At 35.9% G+C, this 21,585-nt stretch overlaps 1 protein-coding gene across 1 annotated transcript in view; it reads left to right on the top strand.

Moving 5' to 3' along the window:
- The first annotated feature begins 2,462 nt into the window (after positions 1-2,462).
- Positions 2,463-21,585, top strand: part of WDR64 (WD repeat domain 64) — a 58,752-nt gene continuing 39,629 nt past the window's right edge. The window contains exons 1-9 of the mRNA XM_058835714.1: positions 2,463-2,613; positions 3,294-3,421; positions 6,224-6,323; positions 6,860-6,963; positions 9,538-9,567; positions 13,908-14,015; positions 15,610-15,824; positions 16,349-16,483; positions 19,181-19,260. Coding sequence (XP_058691697.1) covers positions 2,463-2,613; positions 3,294-3,421; positions 6,224-6,323; positions 6,860-6,963; positions 9,538-9,567; positions 13,908-14,015; positions 15,610-15,824; positions 16,349-16,483; positions 19,181-19,260 — 1,051 coding nt within the window. The remainder of the gene's footprint in view (positions 2,614-3,293; positions 3,422-6,223; positions 6,324-6,859; positions 6,964-9,537; positions 9,568-13,907; positions 14,016-15,609; positions 15,825-16,348; positions 16,484-19,180; positions 19,261-21,585) is intronic.

Genomic DNA, 21,585 nt, shown 5'->3' with positions numbered 1-21,585 from the left:
ATTGAATTTGCCTTTTAGACTTTGCTTATCTTCTAATGCAATTCCTATCTTCTCTCCTTCGTTTTCAGTCCACTCAGTCATCACATCTTATTTTTAAATTATATTTAATTTTTTTATTATTTTAAATTTTGAAGACAACAGAATCAGCTGGTACTAAAAGCAATGATTCCTTATTTGGGTTTCTTTGTGTTTTCATTGTGTTATATAACATGAAGTTTCTGCATCGACTTTTGCAGGAGAACAAAACATAGCTTTTTATTCTTAACCTCTCTATTCTGAGGATGGATGTTAATACCCTTTATGAACCTTAAACCACTGATATTAACTGGGAAATGGGAATATAACCTGATGTCATAGAAGCTTAGATAAGAGAGACTGGGAAAATTAATCAACAGGAAGGACTGCATAACAAGAATTCAGCTGGAGGCAGTATGTCAGATTCACCACAGCTCTGACCAAGTTTGTAGGTTTTCAAGCAAGGCAAGCACCCTGAATAGAAGCCAGCTCGGTGGCCCTCCTTGCCACACGGACCATATCCCACAGCATCAATGTGATGGATGGCGAAAATGGTGTTTATTGCAGGGGAATTTAACATTTTATAACCTAGGATCATTGTGTTACTCCCATCTTCTTTCGTCACACCTAGGTGCTATTGGCTAATTGCAGGAGGCTTTATTTACTATCCTAACAGAGAGGGGTGGGTTACTGGCTTTCCGTTACATCCCGAATTCTTCGGCACCGCCAGACCTTAACTACAACACAAGTTACAGTATCTGACCAGCCACTGAGTACCTTGACACACAAAGGAAATATTTTCCTGGAGAATTACTGTTGGAAACAGCAAAAATGTATCCTCCAGCTATCCCTCTCTTTTCCAGGCATCATTGCTGCATTTCTCTGCCAAGCTATTTTCCTTATTCTTATTAAAAGAAATGCTTGTTGCAGTAGAGCAGAAGTACCCAGAAACTTTTGGGGTCTTTCCCTTGAAACAGTAGGATTCCAAGCTGTTGGATTGCTTGTGTTAGGTAGCATATCACGTGACACCATTTTCCCTGATGAACTAGCTATTTCACACAGAGATATTTCCATGTATTATTTTTAGTAACTTTATAATACCAATTACTTTCCTTCTCTGTATGTTTCAAAAATGTCATTTAACTGATATGCTGAGTGTGTGTGAATACCATTGCCTTTATTTCATTTGTTTTCTTTGAAAAAGTGACTGGAACGTTCTTGGAACATGCCTGTTTGATATCAATCCTCTAGATTGCCATGAAAAAATATAATTTCTCCTTTTCAGCTACAGAATCTCCACAGAACTAAGACTCCGTGCTCAGGAATTTGAGAAAGCCTTATCCAGTAAACCTGGCATCAGCCTTGGTGAAGTAATAGCAAAGTGGATCTGGAGATCAATAGCTAAAGAACAATACAAAGAAATTGATCAGTGTGGTCTACAGATAAGTGAGTTTAACAAATAGCCTGAAATTCATCATTTGCCTAGTATGGTATTACTCAATAACATGGCATCAATATCCTTTAAATATATTGAAAAGATGAAAAATGTGGATAAGAATCACAATTATATTGAAACCTAAAGGAAATGAGAAGTAGTCCAGGTGCAAAGGCCCCCAGTACAAGAATGTACTAACTAAATCAGCGAAGATACTACAACTACTGAAAGGAAGCATAAGCCACACAAAGGGGCTTAAATTTCATCAGTTTGTGCAATTACCCTTTGAAACAAACATGTTGGATTCCCCATCTTTTTGTGTCTGAAGATCAACATTTGACACCTTAGCACAACTTATACTTTAGAACAAAGTTTTGGGCTCAATGCAGTGATGAATGGCTGGTATTTATGGGTTTGTAAGATAAAGGAGGTGAAAGTAGAGCTAAAGGTCAAATTTATTAATGCAATTAATACATAACTGCTCTCCATCCCTTCAGTTCTCTTCCCAAAGAAACATTTAGAAAAGAGTTACTAAAAGGCTGGGGGAAAATACTTCTCTGGAGACACTCAAAAACTACCTGGATGCATTTCTGTGTCACCTGCTCTAAGTGACCTCGCATCGGCAGTGAGGTTGGACTGTATGATCTCCAGAAGTCCCTTCCAACCCTAACTATTCCATGAAAAAAAACATGAAGTCTTTCTGTCACCAATTACATGAGATAAAATTAAATAATCTCACATGCTAGATTACTTAGTGATCCTAGTTCATGACCTGGAGGCACTCAGTGAGTAGGATTCTGTGATGTGATGGGATGTTGTGACATCCACAGTTCACTATACTGTTTTCCAGCTCGAGATGCTAAGCCAGGGTCTCCTTTTTCATTATGTAATGTTTGGTATACCTGTCATGCAGCTGCATCTCACGTGAACTCATGTGGGGGTTAAAGGAACAAAGCAAGGCTTGGACATGGCTGAAGGAAGAGCTCTCCCTCTTTTCTTCTCTTAATAAAGGATGTCTGGAAAGAAGGATCATGATGAGGAGAGTTGCTCTGCTCTTGAACTGATTGATTTCAAGAATGCTTTGGAGCAGTTCCAGGATCTAGTTGAAAAACTGGTCATCCAGAAGACCAAGGAGAGTTCAGGCTTGTATACTAAAGATGATGGTAAGAAATACTAATTCAGATGGAAAAGTGTAGTTTTCACATGGAGAGAACATATCATAGAGAGATAATATTAATGTTCTAACTGTAACTGTTTGATTTTTAAAGGAAATAGAGAGATTGCACTGTGAAAGTTCTTTTCTCCTCCTGTTAGGATTTCTGGCCGAATTAAAAGCCCATGGTGATCACTCAGAAAATATAATTGGTGGAGTTGCCACATATAGAAGTTACCATGATGCTAACTTGTTTCCATAAAAGCACAAACATAATGAATTATGTAAATACAGTTACTAATTGTAAATAATGAGAGTAAAATTTTACTTTTCTCAATGCAAGTGGCTATTGCTGCTTGAAAGGATAAATTTTATCCTACACACCATTCAGGTTCAAAAAAAAAAGAAATCATAATTATGGTAAGTAAGGGAAGAAAAGAAGTTAGAGAATTTTGTCTATTCTTTCATCTGTTTCCTGTTAGGCATCACAAATTAAGTAGTTTTAAAAAAAACAAATATTAGGACTGATTTTTTTTCTTTTCTTTTTCTTTGCAAGTGCTTTAGTGAATACAATGTGAACTTGCATGCTATTGGTATTGAAGGAGAAATAAAACCTGAGGTAGGGTGGATAAGAAAGGAATCTGTAGCTTGCCACTTTTAAACTGTGTGGACATTGTTCCTCCCATACAGATGAGATAGACTATAATAAGTTCTATACAACCACACGGACACTTTTTGGTCCAGCAGTCAAGCATCAGAATGTTCAGACCTTTTTCAGGAAGATTATGAGCAACCTTGAAAGGCCAGAATGGCTTGAGGTAAGGATTTCTAAAGTTTTTTTAAATATGAAAAACTAGTTAGAATTTTTAATGGTGATAGTATTTATCTGTTGATTGTGTGTTGTTCAGGAGTCTGTTGTTCATGAGCTCCATGACATAGTGAGGCATTCTCTTGTTGTTATTTATCCTAGCTGCCTGAAACCTGGGTGTGGTTCAGGTCCTCAGAACTACTTGAGTGATGTGCATTGTCCTCAGGCCTCTTGACAAAATGCGATATCTCTTATGGCTACACTATGCTATTTGTGCTCAGAGGCTAAGTCTATCTTTAGCTAAACCTTCAGAAATACTTCCTCTTTTTCTCCTTTACTCTCTTTTCTCTTACCTCTGCTTCCTTGCCTTTCTCTTACCCTGTTCAAAGCATAAATCTGGCCTTTACTTTGAATATGAGGTGTTAAAGGTAGAGCAGCACTTTAGTAGAGTTTTTTTACCAGATAATTCTGCAAATATGATTTAATCCTGTAGAGGAATTCTTGTAATCAATTTTTTCAGTCTCTAATGGTGGTAAATAGCAAATCTTTGTCAAAAGCATGTAAAAATGGGGTAACTGTGAAACAGTAGATCTGATTTACCCTCTTTGCATCTGTTTGCACATATCTTAAGGATTTCCTCTGCCAGAGTTGCAAATGCACTCTGTGTTTAATATCCCTTCCTGGATTTTAAATCTATCCATTTGTAAGTTATTTCTGAATCCACCTAAGAACATTATCTCTATAACACCCAGTTTTTCACATTTTGTGAAAAAGTACTTTGTCAAATTTTTTTAAACATGGTGCTCTTTTTTATTTGCACATGTTATGAGAAATGAACACTTGCTCTAGAAATGTGTCTTTTATTAAGGTATTTCCCATGGGTAGTGTTTTAGGCAATTGTTCTGTAAAAATTACTGATTCTTAGATTGTTAGAGCCAATCCTTATCAAGAGCACCCATCATCATATATTACTACAAGACTTTTTTTTGCTTGTTTCTTACCCAAAGACAGAACTGTGCAGAAGGGACATAACTCCCAGCACACAGTGAATTTCCTATGACAGCATAAGAGGCATTGTATACATGGCAAATCCTTGCTGGACTTATATAGCAGGGTATTAGCAAATGAACTATAACTTTGTCAGCATATTTACATTTTATGTTACTCTGGAACATCATGCTAATACTGGAAACTTGCAGATACCCAGCACCTGTTCCTTACATGTTATCAACAACTGATATCAAGTGATTTCCTAGTATCATGCTAAAAACTGTGTGTTCAGCCATTTCTATTCAGTAAGGCTCTGTATGGGAACATTTCTGGATACTATCTTTCTTAACCACTGTTTTTACTTACAGTGTCACATTATTCACGGATTTTGCTCGTCAGCCATTAAAGATTTCTTTCAAGGAGGACTTGGAGCAAATCTGGAAAATAGCTGACAGTCTGAAGGACTGATTGTCCTTTGTTTAGGTAGCAGAACAGCAGCAAGTTATGTTCAGGCTCGTTAGTTTATAAGAGAAGTAAGGGAATCTCTGTATGTTTGCTGGAGTGTAGATCATTTACTCCAAAACCTTATGAGTTTCTAATGCAGTCAGACTAGTTACCAAATTACATAATTACATAAAAATTCAGCTACATAATTGCACAAGCAAGCACAGGATGGGGTGTAGTAAAAGAGGTGAAGCTCCTTTAGTTTCCTTTCGAAATCTGTGCATGCTTTCCTTGGGATAAAATTCCCCAGAACCCTTCCTATGAGAATTTCTCAAATTTTACCAATGTTAGCAGACTGGTGACAGTCTTTTAATATGGCTTGCATATAAAATCCCTTGAAAAACATGGATGTGTGATAGTTAATAATTGTGTATATGGAAAGGAGGGAGCTGCGAAGCAAAAAATTAAGAGTAATGTTGTGTGAGAGTATATTTTGAAAGGTGTACATCTGAATCTCTCAAAGAATGAAAATGGGAACTTTATTGTATAACATGGAAAATACTGAACTAGAGTAAAATATACCATTTTGTCTCCCATCCAAAGGGGTATTGCTTTTAGAACTCATAAAAGGAAGTATATATAATGTCCATAATATGATAAAATAGTTTAAAAAATTTGTACAGTTAAGTGGGACTAATTTCCCAAAGAAATTACTAAACTGCTTTTGGGTACAGAGCTTGAGATTTGTAGTGCATTTCATCTGAAAATTTCACAACATGGAGCAGAAATAAGCTACTTACCTGACTCTGCAGGCATCTTCATCATATTCAGTACAAATGAAACATTGTCAGATTGGAGATGGACAAAAAAGGATTTTATAGAAATTGTCTTTTTATTACATTTTTTTAAAACAAATGGGAACCTACATATCTTTATGGAAAAGTTTTTCTGTGTAGGCTAAATCGCTGTGCTGCATTGAATGTCTCAGTTTATAAACATGGAGTTGTCTGTTTTGTCTGCCTTTTGCTAATGTTTTTTCCTAGTTGAGGTAGGTAAAACTAGAAAATGAAAATTGAATATGGTTATTTACAAAGCAAAACTGTTCTAACAACTTTAAAAAATAGATGGACTGTATTCCTAGAAGCCCTGTGTAAGCTGACTTCTTTACAAACATTGAAGAAAGATTGTGCCTGAGTATCAGATCTTAGAAGTCTAAAGTCATATTGACAGATAATGGTTAAAGGAAATAATACTAAGGTACTTACTCAAAGAATATTAAATTATTAAAATGCAAGATAACTATTTGATTTTATACATATATCTCCCAGAAGTAGTTTTGCAATAAATTACTTGTTTAGTTCTATTTTGTTTTGTTTAGATTTTTGGCTGTTTCGCAGAAGAAAGTGATGGCTTGTCTTCCCCATCAAAAGAAAGCATGGTTTTCCTTGTATCTGAAAAACAGCAGATTACTCATTCAGGTGACATACTTCATCTTACATCAAAAACTGGATTTTTTCTAATGCAGTGTGCTGCTCAATTTCTTGAAAGTAGAGTGATAAGATCACATGTCTGTCTTTGCTTATTCATGTTTCTTCTTCTGTGTTCCAAAATACATGGATTTTTAGTAAACATTGAACACTCCACTGCGGCATTTACCCATTCTCCATATTCCTTAATTATTTTGAAAATATTAATTTTTCTGAACCAGACTATTTATTTATGCAGTTACTCATTGTTTTTCTGTATTTTTTGAAAATATGGAGGAAGAACTGGCACATCCAGAATTATTATATTAATTATATTTAAAGTGCAACATGATGAATTAAACCAAGAATGGGATAATTTATGACATATTGCATCACTGCCTTGCATATAGTACCAAAATGCATTTCAGGAAGAGAAATTATTCTTACTATTATAGTCATATTTGTTTATGTTTTTCTTACTAATACAGTTCTATTTGTTTATGTTTTCCATGGCTGTAAGATGAAGAGTAATATTTTGTCATTGACAGTTGTCAAGAGAAAAGATGTGATCAAGGGAATAGTGAAGGTGCCCCTTCTGCATCTCACATTAACAGCCTCTCAGAAAGGAGTGCTAACTGTGTTTAGCAAACAGGTAATTCTAAATCAAACTCTTTTATTATTGCATTAGGGGAACTGAGTGGGCTGTGATCTAACATTCAAATTTTCCCATAAAAAACCTACATATCTTTCTTATCAAAGGTAACTTTTTCTATATTTTTAAGTACAGCAGGAAATATACATCTCTGTATTCAATTATAAACCTACTAGGCATTCCACACAAGTTGATAGAAGATAGAGATGGCTAGTGATAGACATTCTTCATAGAAATTAATTTAATAGAAAATAATCTGCATTTCTGTTTAGAAAAATTTCCCTAAATAAAAAAAATATACTATAGGAATTGACTTTTAGATATAGAGTAGAAATCAGAGAATTAACTGTTTTCTACAGCTATGAAAATATCTAGAATGGACAGAGTGGTTTGCAAATAAGATTTATTCAGTACAGCAAGATCTAGAAGTCTGAAAGTTGTGAGTTTTACAACACTCTGCATGACATTAGCTCACAGTTAGTTCCCTCATCAGTAAAATTTAAGAAGATCTGTACCATTATAAGTAGAAATTCAGGCTTAAGATGCTGTTAAACTAAAGTTTGTACATTAATGTACATCATTCCCAGATGATTTATATTACTATTTAGTGGTATGCACCTGTAGATGCTATGAGATAGAATGTGTCATACAGAAACCTAGGCTATCACACATCTGTGCTCATTGGTGCTTTACATTTTTACAATTGTAATGCAACCAGTTTCTTAAAAGTTATTTCAGGCAATGCAGTAAAACTTTAAAGCAGCACTAATGCTGTCTAGGGGTTTTAGCTAATTAGTGCATAATGCTTATGACAGGAGCATTTAAACCAAGAAAGTGCTTCTGCAGATGATTAAGTAACAAAGCAGTACTGCAGTTTTGGTAAATGCTGAAATAATTTATTTGAAAGCCTATCCTCCAGAACATTTACCCTCTTATGTACCTATGAAAAATAATTTCCCAAAGTATAAGATTAAAAATAGCTCGCCTCCCTACCCACTAACTGCCCCTGCTATTTTCACATTGAATTGCTGCCTCCTGATAGGCTGGTGTTATCTGACATCAGTAACTGCAGTGTAAATTATTTTACACCCAGCTGCTTAGCACAGTCAATTAGGGATGTCAACTCCCACTTAGAAAACAATGTTCTGAAAATTACTAAGGCATTATGACAGCACCAAGATGTGCCAGGAGAGGATTAGATTGGATATTAGGAATAATTTCTTTATCCAAAGGGTTGTCAACCATTGGAACTGCCTGGGGAAGTGGTTGAGTCACCAACTCTGGAGGTATTCAAAAGATATGTAGAAGTGACTACTGGGGACATGATCTAGCAGTAGACTTGGCACTCTAAGTTTTACAGTTGGACTTGATCATCTTAAAGATCTTTTCCAGCCTTAATCATTCTGTGATTCCGTGATACTATTTGAGGGCTAAGCATTGCTTTCTGCAACAAAATGTGGGCCTAATAGGACTCAACACTTGTATACAGCTCTACACTATCAACTACTTCCAGGTTACTCCAGAATACGAGACACATGTCTAGGTTACCTAACTTTCTTAGGTTCACATATGGATAGTGCCTTGACAAGCACGTAAGACCTGTGGGAGTAGGCAGCCTTAGGGACACATTATAGTTACTTTAGATAAAGCCAAGTCTGATACAGTGCATGGATATCCATCACTTGGTTAACAATACTCTTAAACTCTGCTCAAAGGCTGTCCATGATGACACCTAGTCACATCCTATCCTGTCCACAGCCTAGCATCTCACTTCTATGGGAAGAAGGACTTTGATCCTACCTTTCTTGTTTATGAGATGTGGAATTGCTGGGATGGGTACAAGATACCATTGGATAATTACTGATGAGGGGCAAGGGCGAGAAGAGGTGGAAAATCATGTGTGGGTGTTTCAGAAGGGAAAAGGTTGAAACTGCTTTTGAAAACTTAGTAATTTTGTTAAAGGACATAGAAGATAACCCTGTCTCTACTGGATGATGGTTACTCTTCAAACACTTCAGGTTTTGAACTACATTACACTGTCCACCAGTAGTTACCTTTGCTGAAAGATGCTGTACTAATGTGGGTGTTCCTGTTTGCAGCCTGAAGTGCTGCCTCTGCCAGGGATTTTGCTGGTACTAGTTGGCATGGCATTGGGACAGCATTAACTTAGGTTTCTGTATGACACATGCTATTTCTCACAGGAGCTGACGCTGTTCTAGCTGTCAATAACCATTAAAAGCACAGTTCCATCAGAAGGCCAGCTGATCTGTACTCTGTACATTGTAAAGCCGAGGGGTTTTTTACTTACTTTACTCACTTCAACATCTCAATGTAGAAACCCCAAACCAAACCAGAAACTATGAAACAATTGTGAGGGAAAGAGAAGTTTTAAGTTCCTCACAATATAAAGGGGAACAGACAGCAGGCAGGTTAAGGATCTTTCCCATATCTTAACTGCCTACTCTTTCAGTTAGCAATTATTGTTCTGATCTGCCTGTGAAGAGATGACTTCGTTTAGACTTTTAATTTAAGGATTACCTTGTTATTGTGACAATGGCTTTCTTGACTTTTCAGATGAAAGTTCTGGCAACCATCGAAGTTGAAGTAAGTTCTTTTGTGTCTCCCTCCTGTTAAAAAATTTTAAGTAAAAATCAGCATGTACTAGATTGAAATAATTAGAAACTTAGCATTATTCTAATGCCACTTCTACCTTTGAGACTTCTGCATTATTTTTCATAGAATGCTGTAGTTGAAATAGTTTTGATTTATTCCTTTAAGTAACTGAAACAATTGAGTAACTTGATTTCTTTTCTCTGATAAATGAAACCTCAGATAAATTATTCTTTTTCTGCCAAATTATCCTTTACCCATTACCTTGCCAAAATTTTTTCTTCTAAAATCCGAAACTTTAATTGTCACTGTGAAATTTTAGTAAGTAAAATTTTAAGTTTGCTAATGAAAAACAGTTCTACATTTTGCAAGGTAGATGATTGGCTACACAGTGCATACATTAAAACCTCATGTTTACCCTGGGAGTATCACTGCAGATTTTAGGTAATGAGCTTCTTTCAGATAACCTGTAGACAAGAGACATCAGTCTTAGCAAACTGACACAACCCCTTGTCCTAGAAGTTGAGTAAGTATCTTGTGCCAGGAGGCAGTACATTTTGTTGGCTCTCTCTTACATATTGTGGGAATTCTAAAATGCAATAGAAGTACTCCACACCAGAGGCCCTACTTCTCCAACTCAGAAAACAGCTCTGGGCCTGAGTTGCATTTAATTTATTGCAACAGCTAATCTGACCTGTGTGATCAGCGCAGAGAGGTAACTGTGAGAAATATTCTTGAGACCAATTGACTTTTGGAAACTTTGACTACAGGAGTGCTACAGGAGTCAATTGTAGCCATTCCTACTTTGCTTGTAGGAACCGCTTTCCCCAGTTCAAATATGCAAAGGTAGGATCTTCCCCAGAGACGCCAAGGGAAAAAAGCTGGAAGAAGCTGGAGTGCTAGCCTGATGCAGCAGTGGGCTACAGGGTCCCTTTCCTTTCTGAGCACTAAGCACTTGTCTTAAAATGATTCCTCAATGAATGTGAAGGAGTTTTTGCAGCAAAAGTAGGACAATATTTGGCAGCTGTAGCAATATTAGGCACCATTGAAGAACATCTTTGCCATAAAACATGTGAAAGAAGGGTATGTTTAACATCATGGTATCTCCCAGTATAATGGTGCAATAGCATAATTGTTAGGATTGTGATTCCAAACAAATTCAATACTAAAGCTGGTAGTTTTATTTTCTGTGAGCATCCACTTGTTTCAGCTCTGCATCAGATCTTTGTGGGCTTTCCTGATCTGCTGTCACTGTTATGACCGGTCACACTCCCATACTTTCCCAGCTGAGATGTTTCCATTTTTTCAGCCTTTCCTAGAGGCAGAAGGAAGTAGGTTAAAAATAGTTTGGATTCCTCTCCATCTTTGGGATGGAGGATCATTGCTCTTGAGGATCATTTGATCTGTTGAGATCATTACTGCTGAACATGACAGTCTCTTTTGTAGAGTGTAAGGTCTTTCGGGGGAAAATCTTTGGCTTCCCAGGGACATTTGATTGACTGGGGAGCTGACAGTTGGTGAAAAAAAAGGAGAAACCCATGCCCACAACCTTATGAAATCCCTTTATGAAAGGTTTTATGGTATTTTTTGATGTCATTTTACTTTTGTTGAAGTTACTATATTTACTTTTTTTGTATCAAAGTTATGAAATGTTCAGATGGCTTAGTTAAAAATTACTCTTTTCTGCTTTGTGCTCTGCCTTGTCTCATGGAATTGGAATTTTTATCTAATATTCTTATTTAAGTATTTGCATTGAATGGTCCTGCCCTTGCTCAATTTAATTTCTTCTCATCTTTTCTCTAACTACTGTGCTGAAAAAAGAATTTAAAGGGCTCTTATTGGACTTGAGGTTCCTGAATTTTTTGATGGTTTATGAAAGATTTTGATGCTTGTAGGACATAATATTTTAAGCTCTGTTGTTCTTTAAATCTAAATTCACAAATTGAAAGCCAATAAAATTCTGGATTTCTTTGAGATAGTGAATACAACTTTCCAGATTGTTGAAATGTATGATGTTATTAAATTTATTAACTTGGTGATTCTTTGAGAGATTTAACTCTAGAATTAGGCCAGTTTTTCTAATGTAAAGCATGCTTATAAAAATGGAAGCTTTGCATCTTAATACCTTTCATCTAAACATTTATTAAAAATCAAAGCACAATATCTTACACGGGTGTAAGTCATCACCCACCATGTACTTATTAAAGATATGGTGAACAATACTAATTGAAAACCTCAGTACCAAATGATCTTAATGTGCAACTATGAATAGTAGCATATGATAATATCTAAATAGATAAACTGAGAAAGATGACTTTAAATTCAGGGCTTACATTTCAGTTCTTCTGATCTGCAGAAATAACAGTACATTCTTTTCTCACTACAATTATTATGCCATTTTCCACTGTTTTAATATCATCATCAATACTGGCATCAATACCTAATTGATGAAGCTATATATTTGTGTGCATCTTCCTGCAAATTAAGTAAGGCACTGAATTCAGGACTTATTCAGAGATAAGTTGTACTCCAAACCTTCTGTCCATTGACAAACACTGATGTGTGTAGAGGGTGGCTTAGAGATTGCAACACCCCTTATACTCCTATGCTTTCTTCCATTCAGTGTTCTCATTCTTGAGGTGTTTCAGAATAGAGGTCCACTCAACCAGAGTGAGAGAGGTTTTGGCCCTGAGGATATTAAGCCAGAAAGACTGAAACACAGTAGTGCTAGAAATAAAATTCAGTGAAGGGCAGCTATCAGAACTTTCCTAGCATTGTGATGGTATAAACGGAACATGAACTATGCGTACATTTGTTAGGGGGATGTTATGGAGAGCAGGTCACATCAAGAAAAGCTGATTTCATCCCTTGATGAGATTATGTGACGAGTGAAGAGTAGAGGCATTAATATAATATACTTAAAATTCTATACAGTTTTTGGCTAAGCACCATACAACCTTCTGTTTCAAAATACGACCACTGGAAAAAAACCCAGTCGCCTGCATTGATTAACAATTGTCCAGCAGACAGGTCCCAAAATTAGTAGTCAGCATAGAATCATTGTTGAGTGATAATGGGAATATTGGTAGCGAACAAATTACTACTTTCAAAAATGGAAATGAAATGTCTTTTAAAATGGCTTAGAAAAGCATAAACAGAGCCAATGTGTAAGCAAGACAAAGTGAAACAGAAGCTGTATTGAAAACAAGGGTGGAAAGGTAAGAGCCCTTGAGTAACAGGATGGAATAAGAAAATGACAAAAAGGTTGATCTGGTGTACCTGTCTAGTTTGTCAAGTATGGCAACACTGAGAAATTCTTATAACCTTTCCTTTGAAGCTGAAACCTGTTACTTTGTCTGCATCATCACAAGCCAGCACTACAAATTAGTGACAACTTCAAATGTAAAACCATCTTTTGTGAGCCATTTAGTCATAGGTATCTGACACTATTATAAGGACCTCAAAAAGCCACAGTTATCAAACTCTTCCATAAGAATTACCAAACAATCCACAAGGCCTCTGCAGGACTGACATTTTCCACATGTTTATTGTAGTAAAGGGTACAAAAAATCCTTGTAAGTGTATTACCACTTGCCTACAAATCATTAGCAAGGAGAGAAGCTTTCTCCTGCAATAGAGTATTGATAGCCTCTGTCAGGATTTTGGACCCTTTACACTAAGAGCAAAATCAATATTGTGAACAACAAAGGCAATAAAAGTAGAAGCATAAGGAGTCTATACTTTGCAAGAGAAATTGTTTTGCATTAATACCTGTATAATAGGAGGTGTACTTGAACAATTGCTTAATATTGGGAGATGTATTTAGTTGTAAATAGTTGATCTACCTATTGGGAGAATTAATATTATTTAATAAAGTTACTTATTTTTATAAACATTTATTTCAGGTTTTTTTTTTATAGCTGAAATTTTGACTGCCCTTAAGTTTCTTTTGTTTTAAACCAAGCTGTATCCAGGTGAAAGCTTAATCTGCTTTACTATGGATGTTTTAGCTTAAGCTTTCTCTGCTCAGAGTGCTTTTCCAGAGTGTCATTACAGTTTGACTAACAGTATATGTGTATCGTGTCCTCTCCTGTGCAACATTTGTGCCTCTCAGGCGAGTCATTGATAACAGAGGTTGAGCCTTGTGCCTCTGTATCTTCATGTATGAGCTATTCCTGGAGTTAGAACTCTCAGTGGAACTAGACCTAGCAGGTGCTAGTGCAGAGTATATGTGATTTATCTGGAAATGTTTTAAAGTATCTACTTGCATGATAGAAAAGTTGATAAATTTACAGTGATAATCCTTCTTTAGCTACTCTTTTTATTTTCATCAGGATACTGCTTGGATCACTGGATGTGATTTCCTGCCTAATCTGAAATATGTTGTTGCTGTAACTGAAAGCACAGTCATTCTCTGGGACTATAAATCAAAAGAGATCAAGGTATTATTTTGGATCAGAAAAATGCCAACATTAAACCTGAAAACTGATCAGTCTTCATTTCCAGTATACATTTACATCCCTTTGGCCTAGCAGGATGAAGGCTTTTAACTTTTGTCTTTGTAGGAACTCAACACAGTTGTGAAGCTGTGGAATTCATACTAAAAGAGGAATACTCTCTACATGCCAAATGGGATCATTAAAATGTATTAAAAGTTTGGAAGAAGAAAGAAAAATTTTACACTATGGTGCAAACAAACCCCCAAAGAATTTATTTTCTCTGTATATCTAGTGTGTATGAGTGCACCTGTACCCTAAAATGTATGCATGGGCATACGTATATCCCAGAATCTATTAAGAATCAAGGAACATGTTTTACAAGGAATATAACACATATTCTTTTCGAGGTAACTTCCCAATTTTTAAAGAAAATATTTCTTCATATCCTGTGTTTTGTGCAGGACTTTCTAAGATAAAAAATATTTTGATGCTAATGATGTATGTCCAAATTGTTAAAGTTTTATTTAATGTCTTATGCATTTTTGCTGACAAATGTCTTAGCTTTTTCTTCCTGTTTCTGGGACTTCTCTTAGAAATTCCAAGTTATCTGAGATGATGAGGAGAATTAATTATTTTTAGGATAAAATTTTCTTAGGACTTGATTTTTTTCCCCCCATTATTAAAAGGTTGCTTCCCAAGCTCAGGCAGGTCAATTTAAGTCTTGTTGTCAATCCAATTGGACTTCTTGGAGGAGGGCTCAAATATTTATTCTCCACCTATTATTCTCCAAGTTCCCTCCACTCATTACATCAGTGAGAGCTGCAGTTGATGAATAGGTGCAGCTCTCTTCAAGATCACAAAAATAATATATGGATATGTCTATCTCTATTATGTCTCTAATGTTTCAACACAGACAGCACTGATGTAGCTAATTCCTATGGCATGTGAACAGCTCCCAGTTTTGGTTGGCAAGGATGCTTTAATCAAATAACAGATGGAGTCAGGCAGTAGAACCAATAAGCAGTCTAATGACCCAAAATCCCATTCCTGGGCCTTCTAGCAAAATTCCTCAGAGTCTTGAACCGTGTTCATTCCCATTATCTCTGTGCTTCAAAAATTGACACACCTGCCCATATTGGTGCACTGGACACTCCTAGGCTGTGTTATTAATTAGGTCTCTGACATAGATTCTGCTGGTGTATTACTGCTATATTTTGTGGTTTGAACTATTCTTTAATTTAGTTATTTCCAATTTTCTTGTAGAAAGCATCTTATTTTTGAGCTAGAAACCAAATACAGTCTTATGCACCATCCCACATAGCATGCAGAGATCCTTCTTAGAATTTATAAATTCTTCCTCATTGAAATGCAAAAAGCTACCTATGAAACAAAGTCTTGCTGAAACTTCTAGGATGTGCTTTTAACTCCACTTCATGACTGTCTTCTGTAAGTTTCTGATACCAGGAAATAGCTAGCACAGGGGCAGCTTGAAAAAGCGAAGTCGAGATTTGAATGCTGATGTAACTGGATAAGTATGATGGATTCAATTTAAGGGCCCTTGTGCATTATCTAATAAACTCTCTACCATATTTCACAGAGTAATGGCTTTGTCATCAAACCAATGAAAAACTGTCTGCTCTGTGTTTGTACGGTGACAATGGCAGATAACCTGGCTAAGGATACCTTCTTAATGGGAGATGATAAGGGTTATGTTTATCTCCTTACTATCACCAGTGATGACTTCATAATGAAACAATCTAAAACCGAAAAAGAATCACAATTTAAACTCATGGACTCTGAATCTTTTGACATGTAAGTTGCTTTTGATAAAATATTTTCAGTCTTACATTATGTTATGTTTTGTTTTTAATTTGGGTTTTGTTTGCCCTAAGTGGAAGATTAGCTTTGTTTATAAATTAACCCCATCTAACTAATGAAAATAATTTTTCAAACTGCAGTAAGTATGATTTGCTTGTTGTTGCATGAAGAAAATGCCATCATTTTCAGAAGATTTTACAAGAGATCTAACAACTGAGAGGATGCAGAATACAATTCAAGGGGAGAATTCACAATTGCTGTTATCCAGTTTGACAAAGGATCAGCTTTATTGTGCCCAATGAGATGAAAGCACGATTGTGACTAGAAAAGTGCATGGTTCAACCCCAAATTTCTCTCTGCTTGCATATGAGCTGGAAGAGTGGTTCTGTATCTGCCATGGATATTAAATGTTAGCATTGGTTGTGTATATAATCTCACTGACAAAATCCCTGTCCACCTACGGACACATCACAGTAGTTGCTACTCTAGCCAAATAACTTCTCCATTTATATTCCTAGTCCTAAACGCAAACTACATGATGACTGGGTTGGGAAGATCAAGTACTTTCCTGCCCTAAAACGTTTTGGATCCTGCTCCACAGACAGAATTAATTCATTTGTTTTGGATGACGTAAAGCGACTAGAGGACCATTTGTAAGTATCTGACACCTTCTGGAAAACAAGAGATCTTCTGCTTTATAGCTCTGCTGGAGATCAGTGCCTCCTAAGATGTCATCTTGTTATATTGAATCTGACTTTTCTATTAGCATTGCTAATAAAAACAAAAATACAGTTGTTTAAATGCTTGAATAATTTGTGTGCTAGCTTTTGATGTAGGAGAGGACTGTCCATATATGCTCAGTACTCACAACCCTTAAAATTCCTCATGTTGACAGTGTTGTCTCCTCCAATTTCTCCTCAGCAAGTAAATTTCAGTTAGAAAATTTACTGGTTTGTTGCACATACATCATGTATCCATTCATTTAAAATTTATACCCAGTCAAAAATAAACTCAACTAAATTTCATTTACAGTTTTATTTTCACAAGTTTTAGTTATACAAGATTAATTCAAGAGCACAATTTATTCTGAGGGCTGTGAAGTGGTTCTACTTTGCGGCAGAAAAGAGGTTATGGCCTCCTTATTTGTCCGTATTCATATGGCTCATCAGTGCTATTAGCTGATTTAACTGATTCGAAGCCTAATTATTCTGTGAATTTAGAAAAGTCTATAGCACAATTAAATAATACAAATTCAATTTGATGTAAGAAGGGCCTATAAATAACATATAAATAGAACTTTTCATTCAAATGTTTCAAAAGATTGTAAATATTACAGCTTCTCAATTCCTCTTTGAGGTACATTCAGAGAGACTAATAGATTTTTAAGGCTAGTAGCTACAATTATTATAATCTGTTTTATTTCTTGTATAACACAGGCCATAAATATTCTTGTAGTTATTCTTGAATCAATACAGTGACTTTGGGTTTTATGAGTATTGTGTGTCTGTTGAGGATGGGGAAAGTGAGCTATGAAACATTTCTAGATTGTCCAAGGTCACATACTATGTCAGCTGAAAAGCTGAGAAATCCTGATTGTTTTTTGGGGGAGCTTTGGAAAAATAGAATTAGTTAGAAGAGAAAGAAGGCTAAGTCTGCAGCACCAAAAGTCTAGTCAAAAGAGTAGATGCTACCATCATGTAATTCAATACAGAACATTAACTGCAACTATCTTGGTAGTTCTTTTTCATTTCACACTGGCTATAGTTGCATCTCCAAATGCAATAAATACATATCTCTAAGCAGTTTACCAGAGTAGATAGATGAAATTATATTTAGACAACTGAAAAATTACACAGCTGTTAAAATGAAATTAATAGTCTTAAAAAAATCTATAGCTCAAATCACTTTGAAATGCCCATTTAATAAGTAATTAGTTTAAAAATATGATTTATGGGTTCTAACAAAATAAATTTCCCCAATGAACTTTGTATCAAGGAATTGTTATTGTGCTCAAAGAGGGATGCAATGGTGCTTCTCTCTTACGGGACTTAAGTTTGTTTGTCAATTATGGCTGGTAAACAGCTACAATAATTTCTTGTAAAATATCTAAAAAAAGAGAGGTATGGATATGATCACAAGGTGCATCTGTTGCAAGGCCATGGCTTGGGCAGAACTTCACAGTGCCAGAATCCCTTATTCCCACTGATCTTGGAATACTATCAAGACTGTTCATTAAAGAGCTAATAGACAGTTATATAGTACAAAAGGTGAAAAAAAAAATAGGAAATCTGTTAATCATATGTTTAAATAAATTATTGTTATTTTATATTGTCAAGAGAATTAAGACTTCTCTGTTAGAGCTCTGGAAAGAAATCTTTTCTGCTTCTAAATAATAGGAAGCAAACAGCATTTTATTTGCACCTGCCTAGAAGTAACAAGCTCTTTCATTAATCCTCAAAGTTTCCAGAGTCTTTTGTCAGATTTAATGCCACCTCCATCTATGGTTTTCAATATTAATGGCTACTCCAGCCCAGAGTAGATGATTAATACTTGTCTGTATTTAAAAGGAAAAAATTAAAGGTATTCTCATTTAGTTCTGTACAGCTTATTTACACTGGCAGTCATTTTTTCCTGGGAATGACAGGAGAAAACTCTGCTTTTGCTACATCCAAAAATCAATAAAATATTCAGTCATTAGTAGCAATGGATGAAACTTGGAGAGACAAGCAGAAGTTGCTCAAAGGATGGGTTTAGAAGGGACACTGAGTCAATTTCAGTCTGTGTTGGCTGTTTGAATTCCCATGCTTTAGCAGTGAATGCAATAGAGTAACTTGAGTTTCAGATACTTATGGTTTCTTCATGTTGTCATACAACACAAAAGAGATCATATAAAGACTATTCATTATACAGCACATTATACAGAAGTGACAGAAAAGTAACTGCACTTAGTTAATGTAACACTGAGATCACAGTAGACCTCCATGTCTGAAACAGGCAAACAGTTTCTTTGGTACTTTTTCTCAGTGATGATCTGCTTTAAGCACACTGTTTGTGTGCTGCTTACTTTGGCAACAGCTACCATTTTAGGAGTCTGGAGTTTGCCTGTTAAAAGATTCAGGTGTGCAGATTGGATTTTTATTTCTTTAATGGTAAGTGCACTCTGTGGGTTGTTCCTGTTTTGTTGATGCCAGTATCACTCTAAGTTTCTGGTATAAATCAATTTGCTTTTAACATGAGATTGCATACATAATGCAAACAGCTGTTCTGTATACTGAATAAAAATAAGGCAGGATGACTGTAGACTGTATTTTCCAAATATTTCTTACATATTGCTTTTTTAATGATTGCAGACCTGTAAAGGAATTTTCTGTCCCTAAAGGAGTAAATGCCTTCACCTACTGTAGAAAGGCAAAAGTCATTGTCACTGGAGGTAAGTATTGGATGTTTTCCAAGAGATTGTTCTTGGAAAAAAATTGTGATTTTTTTTTTTTTTTTTATTCGAGTTAAATAAGATTAAACAATGCTGAGCTAGCATCTTAAGAATTTCAACAATGGCTCCTGCCTACAATTAGAGGAAATAGAGGCCTTGCTTTTAACTGGTCTCAGCCCTTGTCTGAAGAGATATACTTCATGACAGGAATATATCAAGGGTCCCATCATTCAAGTGTCATTTATATAATTAAAAAAAAAAAAGAAACAGTAAGTTCAACTATAAGGTATCTGTCTGAGTCATAGTGGCCTTGACCAGGTTATACACATTATTCCTTGCAGAGCTTCCACCCTATTACTCTTTCACTATCCTCTCATATCTTAAGCAGTCATGTTGGCCCATCTTAATACTTTCCATTGATCTCTTTGATCGTGCTTCCCCAAAATGTACCTGTATGTTCTTTCTCCCAAAGCAGACTGCAGAAATGGCACTCTTACATCCACTTCTTCCCTGTTATCCAATAGTTTTATGGGCCTGTCTACTGCAGTGGTCATGTTTGATGCTGCAGAAATGTTGCTGGAGTATGGCAGCAATCTTGGTTATATATTCTCTCTGATAGGATGATGCCCTCGAGTGACATTGATGCTGCTTTTCCTCAAGTCTTTATTGCTTAAAACCTTGTTAAAAATTGCAATAGCAAACATAAGAATTCTTACATCTACATACAGCAAGAACTAAAGAATGGCCAAGACTCTGCTGTCCAGCCTTGATAATATACATGGCAGTATAATATACATAGCAGTATATGGGAAGTAATGCAATTCATGTTGAATTGTAACAGTTTACCAAGTGGAAAACTGTGAAAGATACCAAAATAAATATCAGGCAGTTCTATTGATTTTCTAGACACAAGATTTAAAGGAAAAGCAATACAGCTGTAGAAGAGTTATTAGTGAAAATTCTGAAGTTTAGCCTTGGAGGAGATCCTATTTACACTGCTTACCTTGTCACAAAAAAGTAGTCTGAAGAAATTTACTGATGACATAAAGTAGGGAGGTTCTATTGAACAAAATGTGGTCAGTATTTCCTACAGGTACAACAAGAAGATTTTGCTGTAGTAAGAAAACCAGGGTGAAGGATAGGAAAGGTCAATTGCACAGGAACTAGAAAAAGTTTCTTTTACACACTGAAAAGTCTTCTTCTGGAAATACCAGAAGAGAAAAATCTGGATAAACTTTCTAAGAAAATTATAATAGCTGTGGTAGGCCAGACCAAAGGTCTGCCTAATGTGCTCACTCCACTTTGTCAGTGACCAGCAGTAAACACTTGTGGCACAGAAAAGGAATAGGACAATCATGCAGCAACACTTGCCCTAGGTACTTGTGCTGGTTCTGTCTTGCTGATATGAACCATCAGCTGAATATAGAAAAAGGGTGGGGGAAGGGACCCATAGCTATCATCAAGTACCCATAACTATCATCACTGTCCAACTCTTAAGTGAATGGTCCATAAAGTGATTGAACTCAAAATCTTGGTGTTAATAGCAGCAGGCTCTAAACCAACTGACCTAAGCTCTAACTCCACCATTGTGCAGAGATTAAAAAGATTTATTTTTTATAACCTAGGAAAGTGACAATTAACAAGGAATGAAATTGATATCTATTAGACCAAAAAATAGAACAGTGATGTTCAGGAAGACAAGTATTCTCAGTTTAAAATGGAGCTTGGATTTTTGACAAGGTTAGATTGCATTCTTGTTTGTGATGGTTGGAGCATAGACTTAGAATGCAGGAGCTCCTATCCCATCTAAACAGACCCCCAGTCAGAATATTTTAGAAGCAAATGAGTTTTCTCAACCTGAATTCTAATTTGTTTTGACTTTCACTGCACGAAAGTACTGAAATTGTAGGCAACATGAGAAACGTTTAATAATATTGTGTTTAAGGACTCTGTAATGATGATTGTGATGATTTTTGAAGAAATGTAAGAAATTGTACTAACTTCTAACAATCTTCCTGTCCATTCATAACATTTACATACCCTTGCGTTGGAATCCTGTCTTGCTTGTTCACCCACCATTCTTCATCTTGTTATGGAAGGGCCTCTCCTGCCTCTTACGATCATTCCCAAAGCTTAGCCCTGCTACTCCCCTTGAATATGAAAGGAAATTATTCCTGAGCCGTATTACTAAGAGTCCCAGAACACAGTGGGAATGCACGTCCAAAGTCAAAGTCAGGGTTGGGTCATCTCTTTCAGTTTCACTGTGAAGTTAGATCAGTCAGGGCCTACTATGAAGCTGCACCCAGAATTTAGAATAATGCTACA

Source organism: Poecile atricapillus, chromosome 3 (genome assembly GCF_030490865.1).
Source record: "Poecile atricapillus isolate bPoeAtr1 chromosome 3, bPoeAtr1.hap1, whole genome shotgun sequence".
Taxonomy (NCBI): domain Eukaryota; kingdom Metazoa; phylum Chordata; class Aves; order Passeriformes; family Paridae; genus Poecile; species Poecile atricapillus.
This window is presented reverse-complemented; position numbering and strand designations above follow the sequence as displayed.